This window comes from Onychostruthus taczanowskii, unplaced genomic scaffold (genome assembly GCF_017590055.1).
Source record: "Onychostruthus taczanowskii isolate IOZ18803 unplaced genomic scaffold, ASM1759005v1 scaffold106, whole genome shotgun sequence".
Lineage (NCBI taxonomy): Eukaryota > Metazoa > Chordata > Aves > Passeriformes > Passeridae > Onychostruthus > Onychostruthus taczanowskii.
Genome location: NW_024497186.1, coordinates 937,641 through 961,493, shown reverse-complemented (window position 1 = coordinate 961,493; position 23,853 = coordinate 937,641). Strand labels below are relative to the sequence as shown.

General features: G+C 56.2%; 2 protein-coding genes and 1 long non-coding RNA gene across 3 annotated transcripts; all 3 read left to right on the top strand.

Annotated features, from left to right (window-relative positions):
- The first annotated feature begins 3 nt into the window (after positions 1–3).
- Positions 4–5,307, top strand: CDC34 (cell division cycle 34, ubiqiutin conjugating enzyme). Its single transcript, XM_041416552.1, has 5 exons — positions 4–667; positions 3,129–3,215; positions 3,717–3,814; positions 4,162–4,296; positions 4,411–5,307. The coding sequence occupies exons 1-5, from the start codon at positions 491–493 to the stop codon at positions 4,619–4,621; spliced, it is 708 nt and encodes a 235-aa protein (XP_041272486.1). The 5' UTR covers positions 4–490; the 3' UTR covers positions 4,622–5,307.
- A 2,162-nt stretch (positions 5,308–7,469) lies between these two features.
- BSG (basigin (Ok blood group)) lies at positions 7,470–21,743 on the top strand. The gene is made up of 8 exons (XM_041415055.1): positions 7,470–7,622; positions 13,206–13,362; positions 14,506–14,594; positions 15,042–15,169; positions 18,328–18,601; positions 20,402–20,426; positions 20,738–20,807; positions 20,952–21,743. Exons 1-7 carry the CDS (start codon positions 7,541–7,543, stop codon positions 20,793–20,795), a joined length of 813 nt encoding a protein of 270 aa, XP_041270989.1. The 5' UTR covers positions 7,470–7,540; the 3' UTR covers positions 20,796–20,807; positions 20,952–21,743.
- On the top strand, positions 15,176–16,225 carry LOC121341521. The gene is made up of 2 exons (XR_005953441.1): positions 15,176–16,115; positions 16,185–16,225. It is a non-coding gene; the product is annotated as an uncharacterized LOC121341521 (long non-coding RNA).
- Positions 21,744–23,853: the final 2,110 nt, after the last annotated feature.

The window sequence follows — 23,853 nt, the reverse complement described above, 5'->3', positions numbered from 1 at the left end:
CCGCGGGCTCCGGGTGTTGTGTTGGGCGGATGTTCTGCTCCCTGCAGGCAGGACGCGGTGCTGGTCCGGGTGAGGCTGCGGGTGGCGGCTCCTTGACGCAGGCACAGCTGACGGGATGTGACACACCGGGAACTGCCGGGGATGCCGGAGGCATCGCTGGGCTGAGCATCCTCTGCTCTTCCAGGTGAATTGTCACACAGGTGTGCCACCCGCAGGCTGACCAGGGCCGGGATTCCTTGTGCTGGGGAGCCCCGGGGCGCCCGCCCATCGCTGGATTCGCTCCGTGCGACCGGAGGCACCGGCGGAGCCGCCCCGCCCATCACCCGCCCCGCGCTCTGATTGGCCAGCGGCGCCCGTAGGGGCGGTGCCCGCATTAGCCACGCCCCTCACGGGACGCCAGCCCCCGCCGCGCCCCGCGTGGCCCCGGTCCCGCCGCCCCCCCGCGCCCCGGAGCGGCCGCTGCGCCCCCCGAGAGCCCCGGCAGGCCGGCATGGCGCGGCCCCCCGTGCCCAGCTCGCAGAAGGCGCTGCTGCTGGAGCTGAAGGGGCTGCAGGAGGAGCCCGTGGAGGGGTTCCGGGTCAGGCTGGTGGACGAAGGGGACCTGTACACCTGGGACGTGGCCATCTTCGGCCCCCCGGACACGCACTACGAGGGCGGCTACTTCAAGGTGAGCGGGGAAGGCTCGGGGTGTGAGGGGAGACGGGGCTGGGGGCGGCGAAGGCACAGCAGGCGGTGTCGGGGGATGTGCTGCGTGTTTTGGGAAGAGTTTCGGAAGGGGTGAGACCCTGTGAGGGGGCTGTGGATGAGGGGGGTGTCCCGGGTGGGTGTGGGGGTCGTGAGTTGGGTCTTTCACTGGACACCTGGGGGTCCCAGGGGCTTCGGGGTGCTCCTGGCACGGAGCTGGTGCGCAGGTAGCTGCTGCCAAACTACCGAGGGTCCCCTTCGTTGTGAGGAGCGTTCGGTCCCATTGGGGGTGGCCTCAATCACCCCCCTGTCCCGCCGGTCTGAGGGTGCAGACAGTGGGCTCCAGGTCACGGAGGTTCCCTCTCCTGGAGGGGATCCACGGCATTGCCACCAGACCGGAGGGAAGAGACAAAAGTCCCCTGAGTGCAGACAGAGACAGCCCAGGGTGGGAGCAGGGAGCTGGGCTGGGGAGTGAGTGTCGTGGCTTGGTTTGGAGTTTGAGGTGTTTGGCAGCCGGACTGCACAGTCCCCCCTCGGCAGGATGTGTGTGTGCTCTTCCCAGGTATTGTGCAACCTGGGCTAGCTGTTTTCTTCCTCTTTCTCATCCTCCCTCCTCCACGGAGCTCTGGTGTTTTCATCCTGTTGCTGTCAGGGTGGGGATGCACGGGGTGAGTCACCCAGGGTCAGCTGTGTTTGTTTTCCTGGGCTGGCAGAGCTGACGCTTCAGAGCCAGGTTTTATCTCTTCACTGAAGTGGACGGATTTTTTTCCCCATAGCATTTTAGCATGAGACCCTCTGAACTCTCACCCTTTCAGCCACTCGTGCTCCTGTTGTGTGCTTGAGAGCTTCCAAACTCGGCACTGAGGGTGCTGGTGAGACTGTGCATAAGAGGAGAGCAGAGGGGCCAAGTCTTCCCCAGCCTGTGGGGACACCAACTTGTTTGTGCACTGCAGGGTGGGGCTGTTGCTGTCCAAGCCCCCTTTGGCATCGCTTGGCCTTGGCTGGTTTTGTTCTGATCCCCTCTGACACAACAAAGGGGATTATTCTGCCATGTTCAGCTGTTTGGCCAGAGCCCAGCACGGGGCTGAGTGTCACTGCCCTGCACTCCACACACACAACACGGCCCCCACCGCACTTGTCCCTCTTCCCACCCCCTGTGCCACAGAACCAGTGTCTGGATTCTCTTTTACGTAACTGGGGGAGCAAGAAGCGTTCAGGGAGTTGTCATGTTGAGTCTTGATCTGGAAGTTTGCTCCCAGGGCCTGGAAACAGCTGAAAGCTGAATCAGTCACTGGGAAATTGTGCAGCCACTCAGGGAGAAGCTGCCCCCATCCTCTTGGATTCCTGGTGCTGGTGGGCTGGGGCATTCCTCTGAGGACTGTGGGTCCCTGTGGCCCCTCAGGCTTCACTCAGAGATGGACAGAGGGGGACTGTGCCCCCTCCTTGCCCAGCCTCAGCCCCGTGGGTTTGGCAGCTGTGGGAGGAGCTGGTGGTGGCTGAGTGTCCCTGCTGGAGCCCTGGGCTGCAGCCTGAGCTTCATGTGATTTTATTTTTAGCCCCCAAGCTGTGTGCTGCGGCCAGTTTGGACTGGGTCTCTTCTCAGCAGTGACAGGCTATTTTTAGATTTGGTGTGTTCATCAGAGCACCAAACACCTGATGCTTCCTTCCTGTGAGCTCTGAAGAGTAAACAGCCTTTCCTCCAGGGGCACAGCCATGGTCTGGCCCTGACAGCAGCTCTGGGGGCGACCCAGGCTCTCTGCCTGGCTCCACGTGCTACTGTGGGGTTTGTGCTGGGTGCCAACACCACGAGCTCCTGCTGGTTCCTCTGCATTGGAGAGCACTGGGTTAGCACCAGAGGGCCCTGCTGGACAGGAGGGGATGGGCAGGATGGGGGGCAAGGAGCTGCTGCTGGTCACAGCCCCTTTGCTCACCCCACTCTCTGTGGTGAGAGGGTGCCCCTGGGTGTGGATATTCTCAGTTCAGTCAAAGAAAGAACAGAGAGAATTTCTGCCAGACTGAGCCTGGGAATCTTAGAGGAAATAATTAAACCAATTATTATCTCTCTTTCTGTAACTGTTGTTTATAGATACGGTTCTCCAGAGTGTGCTATTCATAGTTCACCAATAGTGTGAGATGTTTCTACTTTGAGACCAATCAAGTACCACCTTAGCAAGCCACATTATAAAAGACCCACTGCTTTCATTAAACGCTTTTGCCTTCTGATCCACCTGAAGACTGGAGTCTGCTTTCCATCCCTGACTCAACAGTGTCACCTGGGGCCGGTGTCCTGCCCACAGAGCCAGCTGGTGCAGAGGCTCTGTCCCAGCAGGTGCCCAGCTGGGCTTGGCAGAGGTTCCTTTTTCCCAGAGCTGTCACAGGCTCTGTGGTTTCCATCCCTTCCTTCTCACAACCTGTGTTCACGTCTCCTTATTGTTCCCTTGCAGGCTCGTCTCCGCTTTCCCATCGACTACCCCTACTCTCCTCCTGCCTTCAGGTTCCTAACCAAGATGTGGCACCCCAATATCTATGAGGTAGGACCCCTGGGACAGCGAGGGGGCTCTTGGACACTTGGTGGACACGTGTGCCTCTGTTGTGATGGCACTGGATGCAAATGCCAGCCTTTGGCACTGGACACTCAGTGCCTTTGGTGATGAGTGCCTGGCACAGGGAACGCTGCTAATGAGCTCACGACAGCCCTTTCTTTGCTGTCCCAGAGCAGGTTCCAGGTCAGCCAGGCTTTGCAGGCCTGATGGCTCCCACGCTTGGGGACATTGTGCCTATGCCAAGAGTGGCTGCAGGGCGAGCGACGTGCCTGGCCCTGGGGCCCACGCCAGGGGCACAGCTTGCTGGGCATTGGGCAGCCTGACCTGTACAGTGCTGGCAGTCATGGGGTGCTTGTGCACTTTGTGTCCCTCCTATGGGACTGAAGGGACAGCTGGGGTCACCTCACCTGGCTCCAGCCAAAGGGAAGAGCGAGCGAGGAGATCCTGAGGCAGCAGCTCCTGAGGATCCTGTTTCTCTTGTGCTTTCAGACAGGTGATGTCTGCATCTCCATCCTGCACCCGCCCGTGGATGACCCGCAGAGCGGGGAGCTGCCATCGGAGCGCTGGAACCCCACCCAGAACGTGCGGTGAGGGCTGGGGCTCTGCGGGCAGGAGGCTCATCCTGGGGCAGGGAGGACAAGGTGGGAGGGTGAGGACAGCCTCCTGCTCCCAAAGCCTGCAGGAGGTGCCAGGGGGATGGTGAAGGCTCTCAAGCTGTGGGATTGGCTGAAGAACAGCCAGAGCTTGTGTGTGGATGAGTGTAAGCCCAGCAGCCCGTGTGCTGCTGTTCTCTTCCTGGCCTGCTCCCCTTTGCTGGGACCTCTCTTGCTGTGGACAGCACAAGGCTTTCCCACAGACAGAGCAGGGCTGCTGGCACTGCTGGGGTGCTGCTGGGCCGCCTCAGCTCTGACCTGCTCATGTTTGTCCACACCAGAACCATTCTGCTGAGCGTGATCTCACTGCTGAATGAGCCCAACACGTTTTCCCCAGCCAACGTGGACGCCTCCGTGATGTACCGCAAGTGGAAGGAGAGCAAAGGGAAGGACCGGGAGTACACAGACATCATCAGGTGCGTGCTGAGCCTGGCCCTGGCAGCGCTGCTGTGCTGGGATCCTGTGGGACACGGGCTCTGGAGGGCTGTGGTGCAGAGCTCTGTTCTCACCCCCCACTTGTCACCCTCCAGGAAGCAGGTGCTGGGCACCAAGGTGGACGCTGAGCGGGACGGAGTGAAGGTCCCCACCACGCTGGCTGAGTACTGTGTGAAGACCAAGACTCCAGCCCCAGATGAGGGCTCAGACCTCTTTTATGATGACTATTATGAGGATGATGACATGGAGGAGGAAGCAGAGAGCTGTTACGGTGATGAGGATGACTCCGGCAATGAGGAATCTTGATGGCCCTCTGGCATTGCAAAACTTACTATAAACTACTGAATTTTACCTCAACTAGAACAAACTGGTTTGAATTTAGGATCTGTCAGCCCTGAAATTAACTCTCTACCTCGCAGGGAGACTGTTCTGCTGTTGCAAAGGAAATCCCATCGCTGTCTTTGTAGGAAAAGATAAACCCCCTATTTTATAAACTTCCTGGGGGTGGGTGGAGAGGGGGAAGCTGTCTTGGGATGTTCACAAAGCCACAGAAACTGAGGTGCTGGTGTCTCTGCCTGGCTGAGGAGTGACAACCAGGCCTGGTGTTGGCTGCCCCTCATTTGGGTCGGTTCAGCTTCTCTTCAGCCCCACAGGGTAGGAGCAGTTTGGGGAGCTGGTGGGGGTGGTGAGTGGTTACTTTGGTGGGGGGGCAACATGTGAGTGCTGTCTTGGCTTTCAGCATCTTTTAGGGTTCATCCTGCAGCCATCTGGGCTGTCCCACAGGACCCTTTTGCCTTTCCTGCCCATGATGCTGGAGCTGTGTTCACAGGGAGAAGGACACCAGGGAGGACTTGCCCAGCAGCCACCAGCACTGGCATGTGGGGATAGTCTGTTTGTGGTTTTGAACTCGCTGGGAGGGATGGGGTCATGCTGAGTATTTCTGCTTCTGTTTTCTTTTTTTGGACACTATTTAATAAAGTTCTTCCAGGGAAGTGTTGTGATGCATGAGTGAGGTTCTGCCCAGGCTAAAAGGATTTGTGTCAGACATGAACTGGCATGGAGCTGTGGGTGGATGGGTTGGCTGCTCTCTCCTGGGGCTGCAGGGCAGCTGTGGGTCTCACACTAACCCTCTTTCCACCCTGCAGAGTGGGCAGGAGGGTCTGGGCAGGGTTGCCTCTGGTCTGGAGAGCATTTCTGCCCTTCCCAGGTCACATTCAGTGCCTCTGCCCTGGAGCTGCAGCCAACACTGAGTCTCTGCCTGGGCCAAACCCTCCGGTGCTGCACAGAGGTGTTTGCCTTTTCCCTCCTCTGCAGGCAGCAGACCTGCCTGGGCAGTGCCTGGCTGTGCTCAGTGGTAGCTGATGGATGCCCAGGGCTGCTCTGATCCCGTTTGGGTGTGCCCTGAGCCCACAGACTGGAACTGGCTGGGACATGCGGGCTCAGGAGGCTGCGGGGAGCTCCCCAGACTGCGGTGAGCTCCCAGCCCGGGGCGCTGCCGGCGCCTCGCCCGGCTGGGATGGGGTGAGCAGCCTCGGAGCCAGGGCAGGGACGAGGCCCTGGCAAACAGCCTGCCTGGGGCTTCTGCCCCTGCTGCACAAAGCTCGTCAGAGGGGTAATGAGCAAAACTTCCCTCGGCTGGAGTCGTGCAAATGGGATCAGGGCTTGAGTGACACCTGCGACTGCACGCGGCGAGGGCATGTGCTTTATTGCCTTAGGAAATGAGGCTAAAAGGTGAATAGGATTATTGTCGCTTTATTCAGGCCTGGCAAACGGCTTCCAAGGTCACCCGGCCCGGCCGGCATGGAGCAGCACCCCCGGCTGCTTGTTCACAGCCAGCCTCTCCTTCCTTTCCTGGGGGGCTGCTCTGTGCACCCCAAATCTGCATGGCCGTGCCCACGTGCCCCCTGCCTCTGCTGGCTCTTTGTGGCCACTTCCCTCCCCAGTGCTGGATGCTGGAGGCTGCCCAGATCAGGACCAGCTCCTCAGCCCGCGGGTGCCATGGGCACCACACCCCGCCGAATTTCTGCACCACAGGCGCCGCATTTGCAAATCCCCCGGCGCAGGGGGAGCCCGGATGCCCAGTGGATGAGGCTGGGCGGGACACGGGCAAGAAATGCTCCGGGAAGAGCTGGCAGATCCCCATGGAGCGCGTAGTGGGGGCTGGCGCCTATGGCCCCATTGTTTTGGCTTTTCCTGCCCCCCTGCCCAGTACCCCCTGCCGTGAGTCCTCCATGGCTGACTCAGAGTGGAGCTGAGACAAAGCCGCTGTCCTGCAGAGGCCTCTTTGCCCAGCTGCCTTGCTGGCTATTGCCTGCCCAGCCCCTCGGGGTTATCCGGCAGCTCCAGCTGGGCTGGAGCTGGGACTTGAGGCTGGGACTTGACCCCCTGGCCGCACGGACTGCACGGTCCGGCTGAGAGCGATTCCTGCAGCTCGGGGCAGCCCTGAGCACGGGGCTGTGGGACGGGCCGGGTCCGGCCGGTCAGTCCTGGCAGCGGCCCCGCGCTGTCCGCAGGAGCCATTGTCTGTGCCGGGCTCCCCGCGCTGAGGAAGCGCTGCCCGGTTTCCTTCCCACGCATCCCGCTGTGCGGGAGACCCGCAGGCGGCCCTGCCTCACCCCGTGTACCCCCGGGAGCCACCGGGAACCTCTGCGTGCCTCCGGTACAACCGTGCCGGCTGCCGGCGCTGCCCGGGGACCCGCCTGCCCGAGCACCCGCTGGCTCCCCCGTGACTCTGCCCACGCTGCGCCCCGAGGAGCCACATGGCCTGGGGGCCGTGTGCGTCCCGGTGCTCCCCCCGGTGCGTGCGTGCCCCGGCTCGGCAGGGACGGACACGTGCAGACCTGCTCGCCTCCCTCACCCCCCCCCAATCCCTCCGCGGTCTCAGAGCCGCCCGGGGCAGCGGCCGCACCGGGGGCACCCCCGGGACCCTCAGCCCCGCCCCCAAGGCGCGTCCCCATTGGCTGCCCCGGCCGGTGGGCGTGGCCGGGCGGGACCGGCCCGAACCGGCTCTGCCCGCGGGGCCGGGAGAGAGGAGAAGGCGCTCGGCGTGATCTTCTCTCTGATTGGCCGCACCGGGACGAAAGGGCGGGATCTGAGCGGCGCAGCGCCGTGCGATTGGCTGACCGGAGGGGCCAGAAGGCGGTTCCCGCCATGGCCCCGCCTCTCCCCCGGTGCCCCCGGTCGCGGTTATAGCGCGCGTGCGGCGCGGCGGGGGCGCGTGCGGAGATGGCGGCGGGCGCGGCGGGAACGCGCGCGCTCCTGGCGCTGCTCGTCTTGTGCTCGATGGCCGCCGGCGCCGCGGGGACAAGTACGGACCGGACCGGGGCGAGCCGGGGTGGCTCCGGGCTGGGCTGGGCTGGGCTGGGGTGGGGGCGCTCCATGCGGGCGGCCCGGGGTGGCGGGGGTCCACTGGGGGGCTCCGGGGGTGATTGGACGGAGGAGCGTCCTGCCGGGGGCTCCGAGGGGCCTTGGCGATCCCAGCCCCGCGGGTGGGCTCCGGGCCGGCTCCGGGAGCGGCGGGCGTGGGGGGAGGAGCGGCGGCGCGGGCGCCTGCGGCGGGGCACGTCCGCGGCGGGCGGGGCCGGGGCAGCGGAGGCGCCCTGGGGTTATCGGGGAATGGCCGGGCCGGGCCGGGCTCGGCTCAGCCCTCGGGCAGTCCCGCAGCTCGGGCGGAGGATGCCCCGGCGCGCCGCGTGCCCGGTGGTCGCTTTAACCGGAGGAGCGACCGGGTCCGCCGGTGCTTTCAGCCGCGCCGGGTTGTTTTCTCCTTAGGAAAACCGAGGAGTTTATTCCCCCGCAGCCGCTTCTCCGGTTTACCGCGGCTGAGGAGCAGCGAGGAGTCTTTAAAGCCTAAAGATGTTCGGGATAATCCGCGGGGCGGAGCGGCTCCGGTGCGGGGCGGCGGCTCCGCAGCCCCCGGTGGGCACCGAGAGCTCTTCCCGCAGGGCTCTGCCCTGGGCTGGGCTCCACCTTGGCAGGTTCTGGAGGAGCTCGTGGCAAACCCGCGGGGCTCTGGAGCAGCCCTTGGGAAGAGGCTCGGGTTGTGGCTGGCAGCCGGTCCTGGCTGCTCCCCGTTTGAATACTTAAACAATTTGAAGCCTATTTGCACTTAATTCAGCACGGCAGAACCAAACCCTGGCAACGAAGGCGAAAGAGCGGGAGGATCCCGGGAAAAGTGCGTTCCAATAGTTTCTTCTCCAGAACCGCGTTTTCATTCCGCAGGGCAGAGCCTCCTTCTAAAGCTCAGATTTTCACCTGGAGCTGCCCGGCTTGGCCACATCCCGCTCCCTCTGTGCCTCTGAGGCTTTCCTGGCAGCTCCCTCCAGCCTCGGGGCTGGCACCAGTGGGATGAGGAGGAGACAGCTCCTGTCCCGGCTGTGGGAAGCCCTGGAGGGACAGGCTGGCCCATCAGTTGTGTAATGCCCGTGTCCTGCCTGGCCATGCCTGGGCTTGGTGTGGGGCAGAGTGATGCCTGAAAAGTTTGGCCTCTCAGCAGTGTTTAGGTTTGGCTCTAAGGAGCAGACTGGATAGCATCTCGCCCCACGGAGCATGGGTCAGTGTGTGCCTGGACTCTGTGCCCTCAGGGGGAGGGACCCTGACTTTGACCTGGCTGTGCAAAGCTTAAGGGCAGATTTTATAGCTGTTTTAAATGGCCAAAAGGGTTAGATCCTCAACTATCCCCATCCCAAACCGAGAAACAAAGGTCAGGCCAGGCAGGAAGCTGGACCCAGTGTGGCTCTGGCCAGGCTCTGCCACCCTGAGCACATCCCACTGCTGTTAACACCCCGGGGACTCCTCCCTCTGCGGGGGGAGAGGTTGTTTTTAGTTTGAAGGTGACTCTGGAGAATGTTATCTGGTCTCTCTGCCTGTCCTGCTGGCTCAGATACCACGCTGTGCCCGGGGAAACATCCAGCTCAGATCTGTGGGGAGCGTCTGGGCTTTGGGAGCTCAGCCCCACTTGCAGCCTGTCACCCTCTGGGAAATGTGGCAGCAGCCCTGATCGATCCCAGGGGATTGATGGGCTGGTGCTGGCCATGCTCCTGTGCCTTGGGCTCAACAGGCACTTTCCCCAGCCCAGGGTTGGGATTTCCTGCTCGGGACAGGGAGGGCATTAATCCCATGGGAATGCAAGTGGTACTCGCTGCTGCTGCTGCTTGCTGGAGCCTTTTAACCTGTTTGAACTGCACCAGGTACCCTCTAACCCGGAGCAAATAACCTTGCACAGCTTATTTTGTCAGCGTACAGTAATCACCTTGTAGCTGTAACACCCTTGATCTTTAGCAGCTCCCGCTTTAATTCGGGCTGCACTTGCGGCAGACGGGCTCGGGCAAGTGCTGTGGGCACTTCCAGGGCTTGGCAGGGCTGGGAATGTTTGATCACAGGCCTGTGGTGTGGAAAAACCCCTTCTGGCATGCAGGGCAGTGGTTCTGAGGGTGGAAGACAGCTGATAGCCCCATCCCATAACATCTCTGGGTACCCCTGAACCTCCTGGTCAGTTAAAATTCCTGTCTGCCTTCTCCTAAGAGTGCTTTGGTCACCCCACAATGGGGGGTTCTTTCTTGTTCAGCCATGTTTATTCTTCAAGACTTTCATAGCTTTAGTAGGAAAAGTTAGTTTTTCCTTTGAAAAACGTGGAATTAATTTTTTTAGGAGTCAAGCTTAGCTTACAGGCTAACTTGTCTTTCTTGAGTTTGAGCAAACTTGGGTTTGTGACACTGATTTGTTCCTCAAATTCTTTCGTTCCTTTTTGTTCTCACAAAAAGCAGCCTTAGGATTTCTTGTTAAAACATCTTCAGGCTTTCAAAACCCCCCAAAAACTTCTCCTAAGCCCTCTTCCTCTGTGCCTGTACGTCACGGTGCATCCGTGGAGGGTTGTGTATAATCACAAAGTGCTTTTAACTGAGCAGATTAATTCCTGGAAGGTTCTTGGGGTGCGAGCTGCCTGTTAGTACAGGAAGGATGTGTCTCAAGCTCAGCTCCTTCTGAAATCTGGCTGGGGGTGAGTCACGTAGTGACCTCCACTTGTGCCTGATGGTTTTTCCCGAAGTGGAGCTGCTGAGCCTCCCTTCCTGCCTGTCCTGGGAAGGCTCCTGGGGCTGTGGCTGCTGCCCCATGCCTACCCTGGAGCCCGAGGGTGTTTGGCAGCTCCACTGCAGGGACCGACCTTTGGACTGGCTGATTCCAGCACTGAACCTTCTGGCTGCAAGGGCAGAGTGAAAAATACCCCAATTCCAGCCTGCAGCTGCTGCCTGTGCCTCTGGTCTGTTGGGCGCCAGTTCAGCTCTGCAAGCTGAGATGAAAAGTTAGATTTCACTGTTTGTACGACAACAAATTTACAAATTTCCTCACCTGGCTCGTGAGGTCTTGCGGTCTACAAGACTTTCCTCCTCCCCCCAAAAAATTCGTACCTTGGTGTTGTGCTCAGGAGTTCCTGCTGGGCACCTTGGGGGGCTGAGGGGTGGGAGGAGGGTGTGGGCAGGCCAGGGGCTGGTGGCTGGTACGTGTGGCTGTGCCACGGCCAGCGAGGGGGGGCCTGGGCCCCGGCCAGCTCCGAATTACAGCCAGGCAGCCCGGGGCTGTGCAGCGAGGGGGAATGGACACGTTCCTCCTGGGGCCACAGGGGCTCACTGAAGCCTTTTTCCCGTTGTAGTTTTCTCACTCAAACTGTCTCTGAGGGGGCTCGGTCAGGGTCCTGCTGCCTTCCACGTGGTGATGTGACCTGGGCACACCTTGCCAGAGCACAGGCTGGGGGATGTGGGGGCTGCATAAGCCCCTGAAACGCAAATGTAGTGTTTTTATCCTGCTTAGAGGCCGCACAGGGGCTTTGGGCTGTGCCTCACAGCAGGTGGGAGATGCCAGGGGCATCCAGTTTGGATAGTGGCACGCACTGAGCGCTGGTTTTGCAGTGGAAATGCGAAATGCAAGTGAGCAGCCCTGCCTGAGCCAGGCAGAGTGTGGAGGGGAGGGAGGGAAGAGCACGCTGATGTGGAGACAGCGTGCAGCCTCTCCTCAGTCACCGAGGGTTGTTTTTGCTTGTGGAAGGTGAATTCTTGCTTTGCACTAACACTTTGCACTAATACCTCTTCAACTCATAGCTGGTTTTATAAAGTCACCGCTGTCTCAAAAGAGACTGGCTCAGGACAGCGTGGAGTTGTACTGCGAGGCGATTGGCAATCCCATCCCCGAGATCCAGTGGTGGTTTGAGGGCAACGACCCCAATGAGACCTATGCTCAGCTCTGGGATGGCGCACGGCAGGACCGTGTCAAAATCAACGCCACCTACAACCTGCACTCTACCAGCACCATCTCCATCGCCAACCTCACGGGCGACGACTCGGGCATGTATGAGTGCCGGGCTAGCAACGACCCCGACCGCAACCACTTGTCGAAGAGCCCCAAAGTCAAGTGGATCCGTTCCCAGGCGAACGTTTTTGTCATCGAACGTGAGTGGCCACGCCGAGGCCTTGGCACTTGCTCGGACACCGGTGTCTTGAGTCTCCTGCCGTGCTCACCCCTGCACCCGTGCCCTCCCGAAAGCTCCCCCCACCCTCCCACCCCAGCTGTAGAAGTGAGAGACTCCCACCCTCTGTCGATCTCCCCACCACCACCTGTGACTTGACCCGGAATGGCCCTGCTCAAAAAGGGTTGTGGCTTCCCAATCAATTCGCCCTCCGGCGATCCCGCGCCTTTTCCGGAGCCAAGGAACCTGGAATCTGTTCCCGAGCGCCTCCGAGCCCCGGTGCTGGCTGCAGAATTGAGCCTTCATTCTGTGGTCGCCTCTGCCCTAACCACCACTGACCAGCAGCCCTTCCCTGCGGCTCGTACAGCTCCCGCTCCTTCCAGCAGCCCTGCTTTGAGCTCGCTTCCGTGCTGGTGAAACCCAGACTGTTGAGAAAACAAATCTTGCTTTGAGGTCTGAGGTGCAACCGTTTTTGAAGTGGCCGTGTCTGTGTGACACTTGAGTGTTGGTGTTGTTGCTTGTGCCCTGGACGTGGCCGGGTTCCCCCTCGCAGAGCGGGCGGGTGAACGCCGCAGCGCCCGGGCTGCTTCCAGATAGAAACCTGGGAGGGGGATTAAAGTCCTGCTAAGGTCTCCCCGTGAGTGCTGGAGTTAGGAGAGCTGCCTTTTCAGCAGAAATGTGCTATGGAGTGCAGAACTCCAGCAGAACCCTTCTTCCAGCGGAGTTTGGATAGGAGGAAATGCAAAACGCCTGTCAGGAGCTGGGATGGAGATGGGGTGGAAGGGTAGGGCTGTAGTGGCACCGGGGCTGTGCAGTGGTGCTGCTGATGGCAGCTGCCTTCTTGGACAGCCTCCTACAAGTAGAAATGCCTGAGTCATCTTAGCTTGCATAATTTACTGCTGCCTGGCTCATGGAGGCCCAGGACCTGTCGGAGCCACGGCTCTGTGTTCTCCCTGGAGTCATTCTGACCGAGCCCTTTGGGCTGCCACATGATCCTGTCTGCTCCCCCTGTGCTGCCTGGAGGTGTCTGAAGCTGCTCAGGTGCTGGGAGGTGTTGACACACGAGCGCTGTGGTGGCTCACAGCAGCAGAGAGCCGTGCTCTGCCCTTCAGAGTGACCTTTTCCATTGCTTATTGAGCACTGGGGCTGCACCCGTGGGAGGGGCAGCGGAGACTGGAGCGATGCAGGACACAGCAGCGAGCCTGCTCGTGGGGGAGCGGCTGCAGGGCCAGCGTGGCCATCCCAGGCCTGCTCACCTGGCCTTGGGGACTCTCTGGTGCTGGCCAGGTGTGGTAGGGAACTGTGTGAAGGTAAGTGGCAGCTGGGAATAGAGACAAGGAGCTGTGGGGTTTGCGTTGCAGGTTCTTGGGCACCTCGTCAGCTCTGCCGTTAACCCTGGGTTAACTCAAATCTAATTCTTTATGAATGCAGGTCCAGAAATTACTACTGGTGTCTCTGAGAGTTCTGGCAAGGTGATCCTGAGCTGTAACATATCTGCACCACACCTCACCATCACGGGCCACAAGTGGATTCACAAGGAGAAGGTCCTGGAGGAGGACAGCAACTCGGGTGCTTTAACCAGCTACACGTGAGTGTCAGGGCAAGGCCAGAGCCTGGGCACGGGCAGGTTTTTGTCCCAGAAGGCAGCTGCTGTTTGCTGGCAGCTGGAGCCTGGGCTGAGTTCTTGCAGCCCTGCTGATGGGGGTTGGGGCTTAGGGACCGTGGAGTTTAACAGAGTTTTGGTAAGGCCCAGCACTCTCCTTTATGGGGAGGAGGGCAGCGAAAAGGAGGAGGAAGGGGCAGTTTTGTGCCACAAATATCCTCTTAGAAAGAGATTTCCTGATTTGAAGCAGGTGTTCAGCTGGACTCTGGCTGTTCAGAGCTCTGAAGGCCACCAGCTGCCTGCTCCCTGTGCACGGAGCAAGAGCTCCAGTGCATGTTGTGTCTCCTTGGGGCTTTGTGTCCCTTCCAGAGTCCCAGAAGGAGCTGGGGAGCTTTGATCCGTGCTGGGTACAGCAGCACCAGCCTTATTGTGGCAGTGCAGTGAGCTTTCCTTTCTGATTACAGTCAGGCCTGGCTGGCAGTGACCCAGCAGCTGTGGAGGCATCATGTCCCTTTGTATGGCAGTGCCGACGTGCCTGTCTCCCCATAGCAACAGGGAGCTGAACAGGGATTAAAGTATTTATAACCCAGCCTCCCTCGCGTGACCTCAATTCCTCAGCTGAGTGGTTTTTGGAAGTGGGAAGCGCCGTGCAGGGCAGAGCTAACAAACAGCCCCTTGTCCCGGCGCAGCCATGGGACAAAGTGTGGGCCCCTTCCCTCGAGTGGGTATTACTGAGCAGCAGAATGGGATGTTTGTTGCAGGGCTGCGTAATCCACTAAATCTCATTGCAGCAGCTTTACAGCCAGGAGAATGTCAGGGTTTTTCTCTTGTGAGGGGGTCAATCCAAAGCAGCACGGCCTGGGTGATCTTTGCCACTGCTTTGCCCTGTGTTTCACTGAGCTGCAGCAGTGATCAGATGTGGTGCACGTGAAAGCCTCTCCTGCCACCCTCAGTGTGTGAGGAGAGTGGAGGCTTGGGTTGCCCTGGGTACACAGTGCAGCCTAAATATTCTGCTGGAACGGGGGAAATTTGCTATGGAGGAGGCTGCTGGTGCTTGGGTGTGTGATTCCGTGAGTCTGGAGACTGGGTGAGTTTGCTGGATGCTCACCTGAGTCCTGTTTTTGGCAGAATCGAGGGGAAGATTGAGGAGCACTCTGGCATCTACGAGTGCGTCTTCGAAGCGAACCCGCAGATAAGAGGAGAAGTGAATATTTCTGGTAATTCCATCTCTTTGCTCCTGGGGCCTGAGGAGGGGCGTGGGGAGGCTGTGACCTCCTGAACACTTTGCTGAGGTGTCTTTTCAGCTGCCCCCAGCCCTCATCTGGCTGCAGGGTTCTCTCTGAGAGGCAGTGCTGTTATCAGGCCATTCCAGTGTCTGCAGGGTCAGCCCTGGGATCTGGCATTAAACCAGCCTTCTGTGGGCTTGTTCCCACAGGAATAATGGATAGAGGGGTAACACCTGCTGAGCAAATCCGTTTGAGCCTTTCCTTGAAGCGGCTTGCTGCACTTCCCTCTTTAAGAATGCCAAACTAGTGAGAGGAACAACCTGACTGAGGTTTTGGGGTAGCTGATTCTGGTGGGGTGGGCTGCAGGAAGCACAAATCTGTGTGACTTCTGTAATGACATGTCCAAATTTTATTTTTTTTTTCCCCCCTCTTGCCTAGTTCCCCCCCAGGTGACAGCCTACAAGAAGTCAGAGCATGGCAATGAGGGGGACACGGGTGTGCTGACCTGCAAGAATCCCTCTTTCCCTGCTGTCACCACTTGGACCTGGCACAAAAGTGGGCACGGGGTAAGTGCTGTGGTTTGCTCCTCCTTCCAGTCCTTGTGGCACCAGAATTGCTCCAAAGCTCAGTGCTCCCCACGAGGGGGGTTTCTGTGGTGGTCAGCGCTGCCCTGATGTAGGAATGTGCCCCGTGTTGACGGAGTGACTAAATTATTTTTTGTCTGCTTGAAAAGGCAAAAAGCCCAGAAGTTTCTCTCCCAATTTGGTACAAAGACACCTCACAGGACCTTTGGGACTTCACCTCAGACCTGGGGCTGTCCATTGGACAGAGGCCAAGAGGTCCCACCTGGGTAATTCACTAGAAAAGGAAGAGAACAAAGGAAATAATTGCTTTTGTGGGGTGTTTTACCAGGAGCAAGATCCTCTTGCCCCTAGGCTTAGTTTTTCTCTGTAAGAGTTTTGTTATTTTGCCTTTTATTAAACCTTTTTCTGTTTCCAGCACTACCTCAAAAGCCATCCTGCTAGTTTTATGCCATTCAAGGTAGCTGGGCTGTCTCAAGTGTGATAGGTTCTCTAAAAGCCCATAAAACCCAGCTCAAAGAGAAACCCTGAGATCCCTCTTCTTCCTTGTGAAAAATGCCAATCACTTGGTTTTAAAATTTTTCAAGTTGAATAGTAATAAAATGGTTATAAAAATAGTAATATATTTAGATTAATAAAAAATTTGGACAATTAGGATTAGGACAATACATGACAATAAAAACAAAGAGTTACAGACAGTCCAGGTACCTCTTTCTGGGCAAAATAAGCCCGAAAAAGGACAGAGGATTAACCCTTAAAAACAACAGCCTGTTGCATATTCATACACCTCAGGCATGGTGCATGAATTCCATTCCAGCACAGGATTCTGTCTGGTCAACATCTTCCTCTGAATCCTGAGCTGAGCGAGGCAGGAAGAAGTTCATTTCTTCTGATAATGGAGCAATATATTCTTTTTCTCTGAAAGCTTTAGGTGTCCTGTGGCTGCTATCTCAGTGCAAGTGCCTCATTCCTCTCCTTAAAAAAGTGCTGAAAGCTTTAGGTGTCCTGTGGCTGCTATCTCAGTGCAAGTGCCTCTCCTTAGAAAAGTGTCTTATATAGCAGAGTTTCTATTTTAACATTGTTATAACCTAAAACTATATTTACCACACTACTTAAGAAAATTAATACAGCAAAGCTTTCTAACATAACACATAGAATATTCATTTTAATATTTGAGAAGAGCCAATCATATAATAGGCATTTTTCACACAGCATAACTTTCTAACGTAACACATATAATGTTCATTTTAGTATTTGTGCAGAGCCAATCATAAAATACGCATTTTTCACATTAAGCTAGTTACAAAAAGTATCTTACATCACATAGTTTATGCTACAGCCTAAAAACTATATTTACCACACTATTTAAAAGAGATTAATACAGCATAACTTTCTAAGATAACACATATAATATTAATTTTAATATTTGCAGAAAGCCAATCATAAAATATGCATTTTTCACAGTACAGATAACTTTCTACCACATAGAGTATTCATTTTAATATTTGTGAAGAGCCAGTCATAGTACAGCATAACTTTCTACCACATAGAGTATTCATTTTAATATTTGTGAAGAACCAATCAAATAATACCCATTTTTCACAACAGAGCATAACTTTCTAACATAACACATATAATATCCATGTTAATATTTGTGAAGAGCCAATCATATAAATACACATTTTTTATAATATAACATAACTTTCTAACAGAACACTTATAGTATTCATTTGAATATTTGCAAAGGGCCAATGGTATAAATACACATTTTTCACAATTCAGCATAACTTTCTAACGTTACACATATGGTATTTTTATTTGTGAAGAGCCAATGGTATAAATACACATTTTTCACAATTCAGCATAACTTTCTAACGTTACACATATGGTATTTTTATTTGTGAAGAGCCAATGGTATAAATACACATTTTTCACAATTCAGCATAACTTTCTAACGTTACACATATGGTATTTTTATTTGTGAAGAGCCAATGGTATAAATACACATTTTTCACAATTCAGCATAACTTTCTAACGTTACACATATGGTATTTTTATTTGTGAAGAGCCAATGGTATAAATACACATTTTTCACAATACAGGATAACTTCCTAACATAACACATAGAATATTCTTTTTAATATTTGTGAAGAGCCAATCATATAATACCCATTTTTCACACAGTATAACTTTCTAACATAACACGTATTCATTTGAATATTTGTGAAGTACAGTATTCATTTTAATATTTGCAAAGGACCAATGGTATAAATACACATTTTTCACAGAGCATAATTTTCTAACATAACACATAGAGTATTTATTGAATATTTGTGAAGAGCCAATGGTGTAAATACACATTTTTCTCAACACAACAAAACTTTTTAGCACAACATGTAGAATATTCATTTGAATATTTGTGAAGAGCCAATGGTATAAACACACATTTTTCACAATAGAGTGTAACTTTCTGACATAACACGTATGGTATTAATTTTATTTGTGAAGAACCAATGGTATAAACACAAATGTTTCACAATACAGTATAACTTCCTAACGTAACACATAGAATATTCATTTTAATATTTGCAAAGGGCCAATGGTATAAATACACATTTTTCACAGAGCATAACTTTCTAACATAACACATATAATATTAATTTTAATATTTGTGAAGAGCCATCATATAATACATTTTTTTCACAGAGCATAACTTTCTAACATAACACATAGAGTATTTATTGAATATTTGTGAAGAGCCAATGGTATAAACACACATTTTTCACAATACAACATAACTTTGTAGCACAACACGTAGAATATTCATTTGAATATTTGTGAAGAGCCAATGGTAGAAATACACATTTTTCACAATAGAGTGTAACTTTCTAGCATAACACCCAGAGTATTTATTGAATATTTGTGAAGAGCCTATGGTATAAACACCCATTTTTTACAATAGAGCATAACTTTCTAACATAACACCTAGAGTATTTATTGAATATTTGTGAAGAGCCTATGTTATAAATACACATTTTTCACAACACAGCATAACTTTCTAACACAACACACGCAGTACCCATTTAACATTTGCCAAGGACCGACCCCCTAACACCCATTTTCCCCATTCCCTCTCCCCGCAGCGCCTGGACAACGCCTCTGGGCGATACATCATCAAGTCCGGCGGCAACAAGACGGAGCTGCGCATCCTGAAGCTGGACATCGAGCAGGACACGGGCGATTATTTCTGCAACGCCGCCAACCCCCTGGGCACCGGCAACGCCACCGTCAGCCTGCGCGTCCGCAGCCGCCTGGCAGCGCTCTGGCCCTTCCTGGGCATCGTGGCAGAGGTGCTGGTGCTTGTCACCATCATCTTCATCTACGAGAAGAGGAGGAAGCCGGATGAGGTTCCTGATGGTGAGAGGAGCCGGGGTTTGGGTGGGGAGAGCGGTTTGGGGTGGGCTTGTGGGGGGTTCGGAGTTCCTAGAGTATAGCTGGGGTGGTTCAGGAGCTTCAGGAGCCAGTCTGTACTTCAGCCGTGAAGCTGTGCTGTTTGTGGCAGTCCTGCAGTGAGATCTGGAGCTCTGAGCAGGTCAGCCCGACCCTTTGTCTCACCAGTTCCTCTGCTTCCCCCGAGTGTCCGCAGGGCTGGATTTGCTTTGGCAGCTCCCACTCTGGACAAGGTGGTTTGTAAATAAGTGCTCGAGCTTTTGTGGTGCTGCAGAGCTGGGAGGACTGTGTCAGTGGCTCTGTAAGACCGGGCTTAGCTTAACTTGTGTTCAGTTCAGGATGTTTTGGGTCATCAGATCCACACATCCTGCGTCTCAAAAGACCCCGGTACTATCTGTAATCTGTTCTGGAAGCACCAGCTCCTCCCTTTCCTTATCGCTGGGGATCTGCATTGTGTCAGCTCCCGGCCTCCTTTATCTGATGCTGTTAACAATGCGGTGTGAATGCTCTGCATCCTTCCTGCCCGGGGTCCTGCAGCGCCCCTGGCCCCCTGCGAGGAGCAGGCTCTGCAGAGGTGCAGCACAGGGCCGAAAGGTCAGATCCCTCCCCTGATTGCAGGGCTTGGAATTCCACTCGAGGCAGTTTTACAAGCAGGTGTTTTGCCCTCTGACACCCCTGGCTGAGAAGGCAAACGCTGTCTTAAGGATTTTGTAGCCGCATCTCCCAGCAAAACCACTGTGTGATCTGGTTTGTGATGGCATCAGCCCAGGGCTGTGGGGTGCTGACCTGTCAGAGCTGTAGCAGATGCTTTGACAGGCAGGTGAGTGTGCTGACATGTCCTGATGCTCCTTGGCAAGAGGAGCTCAAGTTCCTAAATGCTCATGGATGAGGACACAGCATCACACCCCTTTGGTGAACACACATGGCTTTCACTGCCGTGTATAAAGTGTTTTTTTCTGCCCCAAAGTCTCTGTAGCTTTGTTCCTTCTGAAGGGTGACAGGTGACCTGTCTGAGCCAGTTCTCCCCAGTACTTTGTGTGAACTGGACCCTCCTGTCACCTGGGCTGGGCTGGGGACAGTCTGGCCTGTCTTTGGGGTGCTATCCTTGCTGGTGTTACCTGTCCACTCTTCCTTTCTCTGCTGCTGGGTGCCACCTCTCGTGGTAAGTAGAAGGTAGTTCCAGCCACATGTCTGCCTCCTCTCACCAGATCCTGGTGCCCAGGGCAGCCCCAGTGCCCAGAGCCTGGGACTGAAGGGCAGCCAGGGCTGGAGAAACGGTGATGGGGAGCAAAGGAGACACCTGGGAGCCTCCTGTAGGGAGGTGGCAGATCTCAGGGAGCTGGTGAAAGGCTGCAGGGCTTGGCACGTGTTGGCAGAGGTGTTTCCTTAGCTGTGCTGCTCAGAACGTGGTGTGCAGTGTTTGTTTTGATGTCACAACGTGTGGGGAGGGAGAAGGGCTTCCTGCTGCTGCTGCTTAGAGCCTCGTTCCTGAAACATCCTGTTTGGCTTCCCCTTTACCTGCTGTGAGTGTGCTGGGATCTGGGAGCCATCCCAAGTCCTGGTGCCGTGGGGGTGAGCACAGGGGGTGGATCAGGGCAGCTGATCTCACCAGAGGAGCTCTGCCCTCCCCAGTTTTCAGTGGTGGAGGAATGGCTGCCTGGAATGCCATTCCCACTGCTTTAAGGGGAGGCAGAGGTCACTTTGTGTGTCCTCTTCCCTGACTGTTTGTTTTTTGCTTTCTCTTTCTGTGCTGTCCTGAATGTGAAGATGATGATGGAGGCTCTGCACCACTGTGAGTACCTTGCCAGATTTGTACTGGTAGATCTCATCCAGCCAGGGAATCTGCTCCAAAGATGAAAGCTTTATGCAAAGATAAAAGCTGGCTGGTGTGGGATAATACTCAGTGGGGGTAGATGTCCCCTCATGGTTCATTTGATGTCCCCATGTGTAAACCACACAACCCTGGGGTGGCGCTGGGGTCTGACCCTGCTCTGGGATCTGATCTGCACCCTCTGCTTGGACCTGAATTTCATTAATGGCTGAGGGGTGCTGGTGGGGGAACCTTCTGCTCTCCCTTTCCTCATGTCCCTTCTCCCTCCCCAGGAAGAGCAATGCCACAAACCACAAGGACAAGAACGTCCGCCAGAGAAACGCCAACTGAGAGCAGGGCCAGGTGAGTGCCTGGAGCAAGAGCTGCAGCATCTGCTCTGCTCAGGGTCTCTGGGAGAAGCCAGAGACCCTTCTGGCCCAGCTCTACCAGCCCACTGCAGCTGGCCTGGGTTTATCTAACTGATTTTATCTTTCTCTCTCCTGCCAGGTGATGTGTAGATGAAGAACTCGTCTGGACAATTTTATTTTCTTTTAATTTTTTGGTAAAATAGCACCATGGAATATTCTAGTGTGTCCTTGCGATTCAGTTACTTCACTTTCTAAGGAAACTTAAGTTGTAGAATATAAAATATACTTTTTTTTTTTTTTTTTTTAAAGAGTCGTGGGAGGGTTTTTCTACCTGTAAATGTAAATCCTTTGTTCCTGGTAGTCTAGGTCTCTGACTGTCTCTGTCCTAGGTTATTTCATGTTGGTACAGAGTGGGGAGGGGGGTGGGAATGCAGCTGTGTCCCACCTGCTTGTGGGGGTGAGGGAGGAGCTGCTTTGGTGGCTGTTGGGAGATGACCTGCTCTGACCAGAGGGTTCAGGAAGAGGTTTTGTCTTTCCCAGAGCGTCACCAGGAGCAAGGCTGCCCCTTTCCCTGGCCAGGGCTCGTTCCTGGCGCGTTCCTGTCGGGCAGACTCCCAGTCAGCTCCTGCCGAGCTGCTCTTGGTTACTCTGCAGCCAGGAGCTGGGTGCTGGATAAATGATTGCTGTAACTTATTCCATGGGTTGTTCGTGTCTCTGCAGTGGGGAGGGGCAGGGTGAGCCGGGGCTGGGGGTGGTTTTAAGGTTTAACAGCTTGTGCTTGTGCTTGAGCCATCGCAGTGTGTGCGTGACTTGGGGGCCTGTGAGCAGACAGGTGCTCAGGGGAGTCTAACACCTTTACTGCTGGTTAGCATTGAACTGTTCCATCTGTTAACACTTCACAAATAAAGATGATTCCTCTCTCTTTTTTCCACCTCTGGACTCTGGTCTCTTCTGGCTGCAGAACACAATGTTGTGTCTGGGTTTGGTGCCAGCTCTGGCTGCCCTCTGATTGCTGAGGAGATGCAGCTCGATGGGTGTAAAATCCTTCAGGAGGGGAGGGAGGGGTGTTCCCTGCTCTGCAGAGCCCGGAGGAGCCTGGGCCACACTTGCCTCTGTGGGCCAGTCTCCCCTTGCCCTGCTCCACAGTTCCTCAGGTCTTGTGGCTGTGGGGTCAAGGATCAGCCCCAGCCTCGAGGAGCCCTCCCAGGCCCTGCTGTCTGTGTGTCTCTCACTTCTCTAAGCAGGTTCTCTAGGTTGGTTTGGTTTTTTCCTGCCCTTGATGGTTGGAGAGAGCAAAGCTGTGAGACCTTTCTGCACAGAGCAGGGCCCTGGGGCCAGGACAGGATCTGGTGGGGAGTCCCTTCTCTGCTGGCAGCCCTGAGCTCAGGGGATTTCTGCCAGCATTCCTGCCCCTGGAGTGAGGCATCAGAGCCCATGGGCTGAAGAGAAGCTACCCTGTGCTCCCAGCTGGCCTAAGGTGCTTTGTTCTGGGCACATGACTGAGCCATGGCCTTGCTCTGTAGCCAGGTGCTCGTCCCTGCCTGGGATGGGACAAGGGGAGCACGGCTGGGGTGGCTGCCCAGAGGTGGTGGCAGGTCTGGTGGCAGTGCTGACAGCTTGGTGCTGTGGTGGCTGGGTCCCTCCTGCCAGTGCCTCTGCCTTGCTGTGCTGTGTAAATGGGTTATGCAAGGCTTTCACAGCCCCAGCCTTGCACCATCCTGGTGAAAAATCAACGCGTGGTTTAATTCCCTTTATGAGAATTTTGGGTCCTGGCTGAGCCCGCTCTGGGTCACAGCACAAAGCACCACTCGTGCCTTTTGTTTGGCCGGGCAGGAACGGGGACAACAGCCCCAGAGGAGCTGGGCAGGGGATGGAGCTGGCATCGTGCAGTTGTCCTGGTGAGCTGTGGCACAGCCCTGCCGTGGCCCAGGGGCTGCCACATCCAACCTTGGGCAGGGATGGCACAAACAGGCCCTGGTGTGGTGCCCCATCGTGTTCAGAGGGAGGGAGTGTGTGCTCTGAGCTCCCTGCTCAGCCCCTGCTTCCCAGGGAAGCCCTGAGCTGCCGCCTCACTTCTTGTCCCTGGCATCGCGTTCGGGTTCAGCTGGATCGGTGTCTCCGTGGGCTGGGGGCAGCTGAGGGGTGGCAGTGCTCTGCCCAGCAAAGGTTCGGAGAAATGAGCTGCTCTTGGAGGCAGCCGTGCCGAGCCCGGGCCGCGAAGCCGCAGAACGAGTTCGCTGTGCTCCGCGGGGTGATTTTGGGGTGATTTTGGGGTGTCTCCTGCCCTGGGGCTCAGCACAGCGCCCGCGGCTGTCGGTGCCCGGCCGGGGCACGGCGCTGGCTCGGCGGTGGCCGCGGGCCGGGCTCGGCTGCGGTTCTGTCCCGTGGCACCAGGTGGTGCCACCGCCGCGGCGCCGTGACCCGGCGGGGCTCGCTCGGAGCCGCGGGCTCCGGCCCCGTGCGGCTGCCCGGGGCTGCCCGGGCCGCTCACTCCGGTGATCCCCGACACCCCGCAGCCCGGGGAATCTGGACGAGCCCGTTCCCGAGGCAGAGGGCAGGAGGTGCCGCTCCCGATGTTCTTCCAGAACATCAGCCCCCTTGGCGGGTGTCCGGTGTCCAACTTCGGGTGCTGCCGCTGTCCCGGGACGCCGGTCCGGGGTCTCCATCCCCGGGACACCTCGGGGGGCTCCTCCTGCCACCAGCTGGGTTCAGAGAGGGCTCAGCGCCGGAGCGATGGGGCCTTGGGGCGGTGGGAGGGCAGAGTCCCGTGCCTGGCGCGGCGATGGGGTCCGTCCCTGCCCCGGGGGGTGGCAGCGCTCCCTACGGATGGGCTGGCGGCAGCGGAGCCCCGCGGGGAGAGCGGCCGGCCCCGCACCGCCCCGCACCGGAGACTGCGCTGCCGGAGACCGGGACCGTCGGGGCGAGAGGTGGATGCTCCGTGCCGGTGGCCGGTCCCGGTAGCCGATCCCACCGGCGAGGGCTGTGCCGGCGGGGGGAGCTGCGGAGCCGCCCGGCCCCCAGCCCAGCCCCGCCGCCCGCCC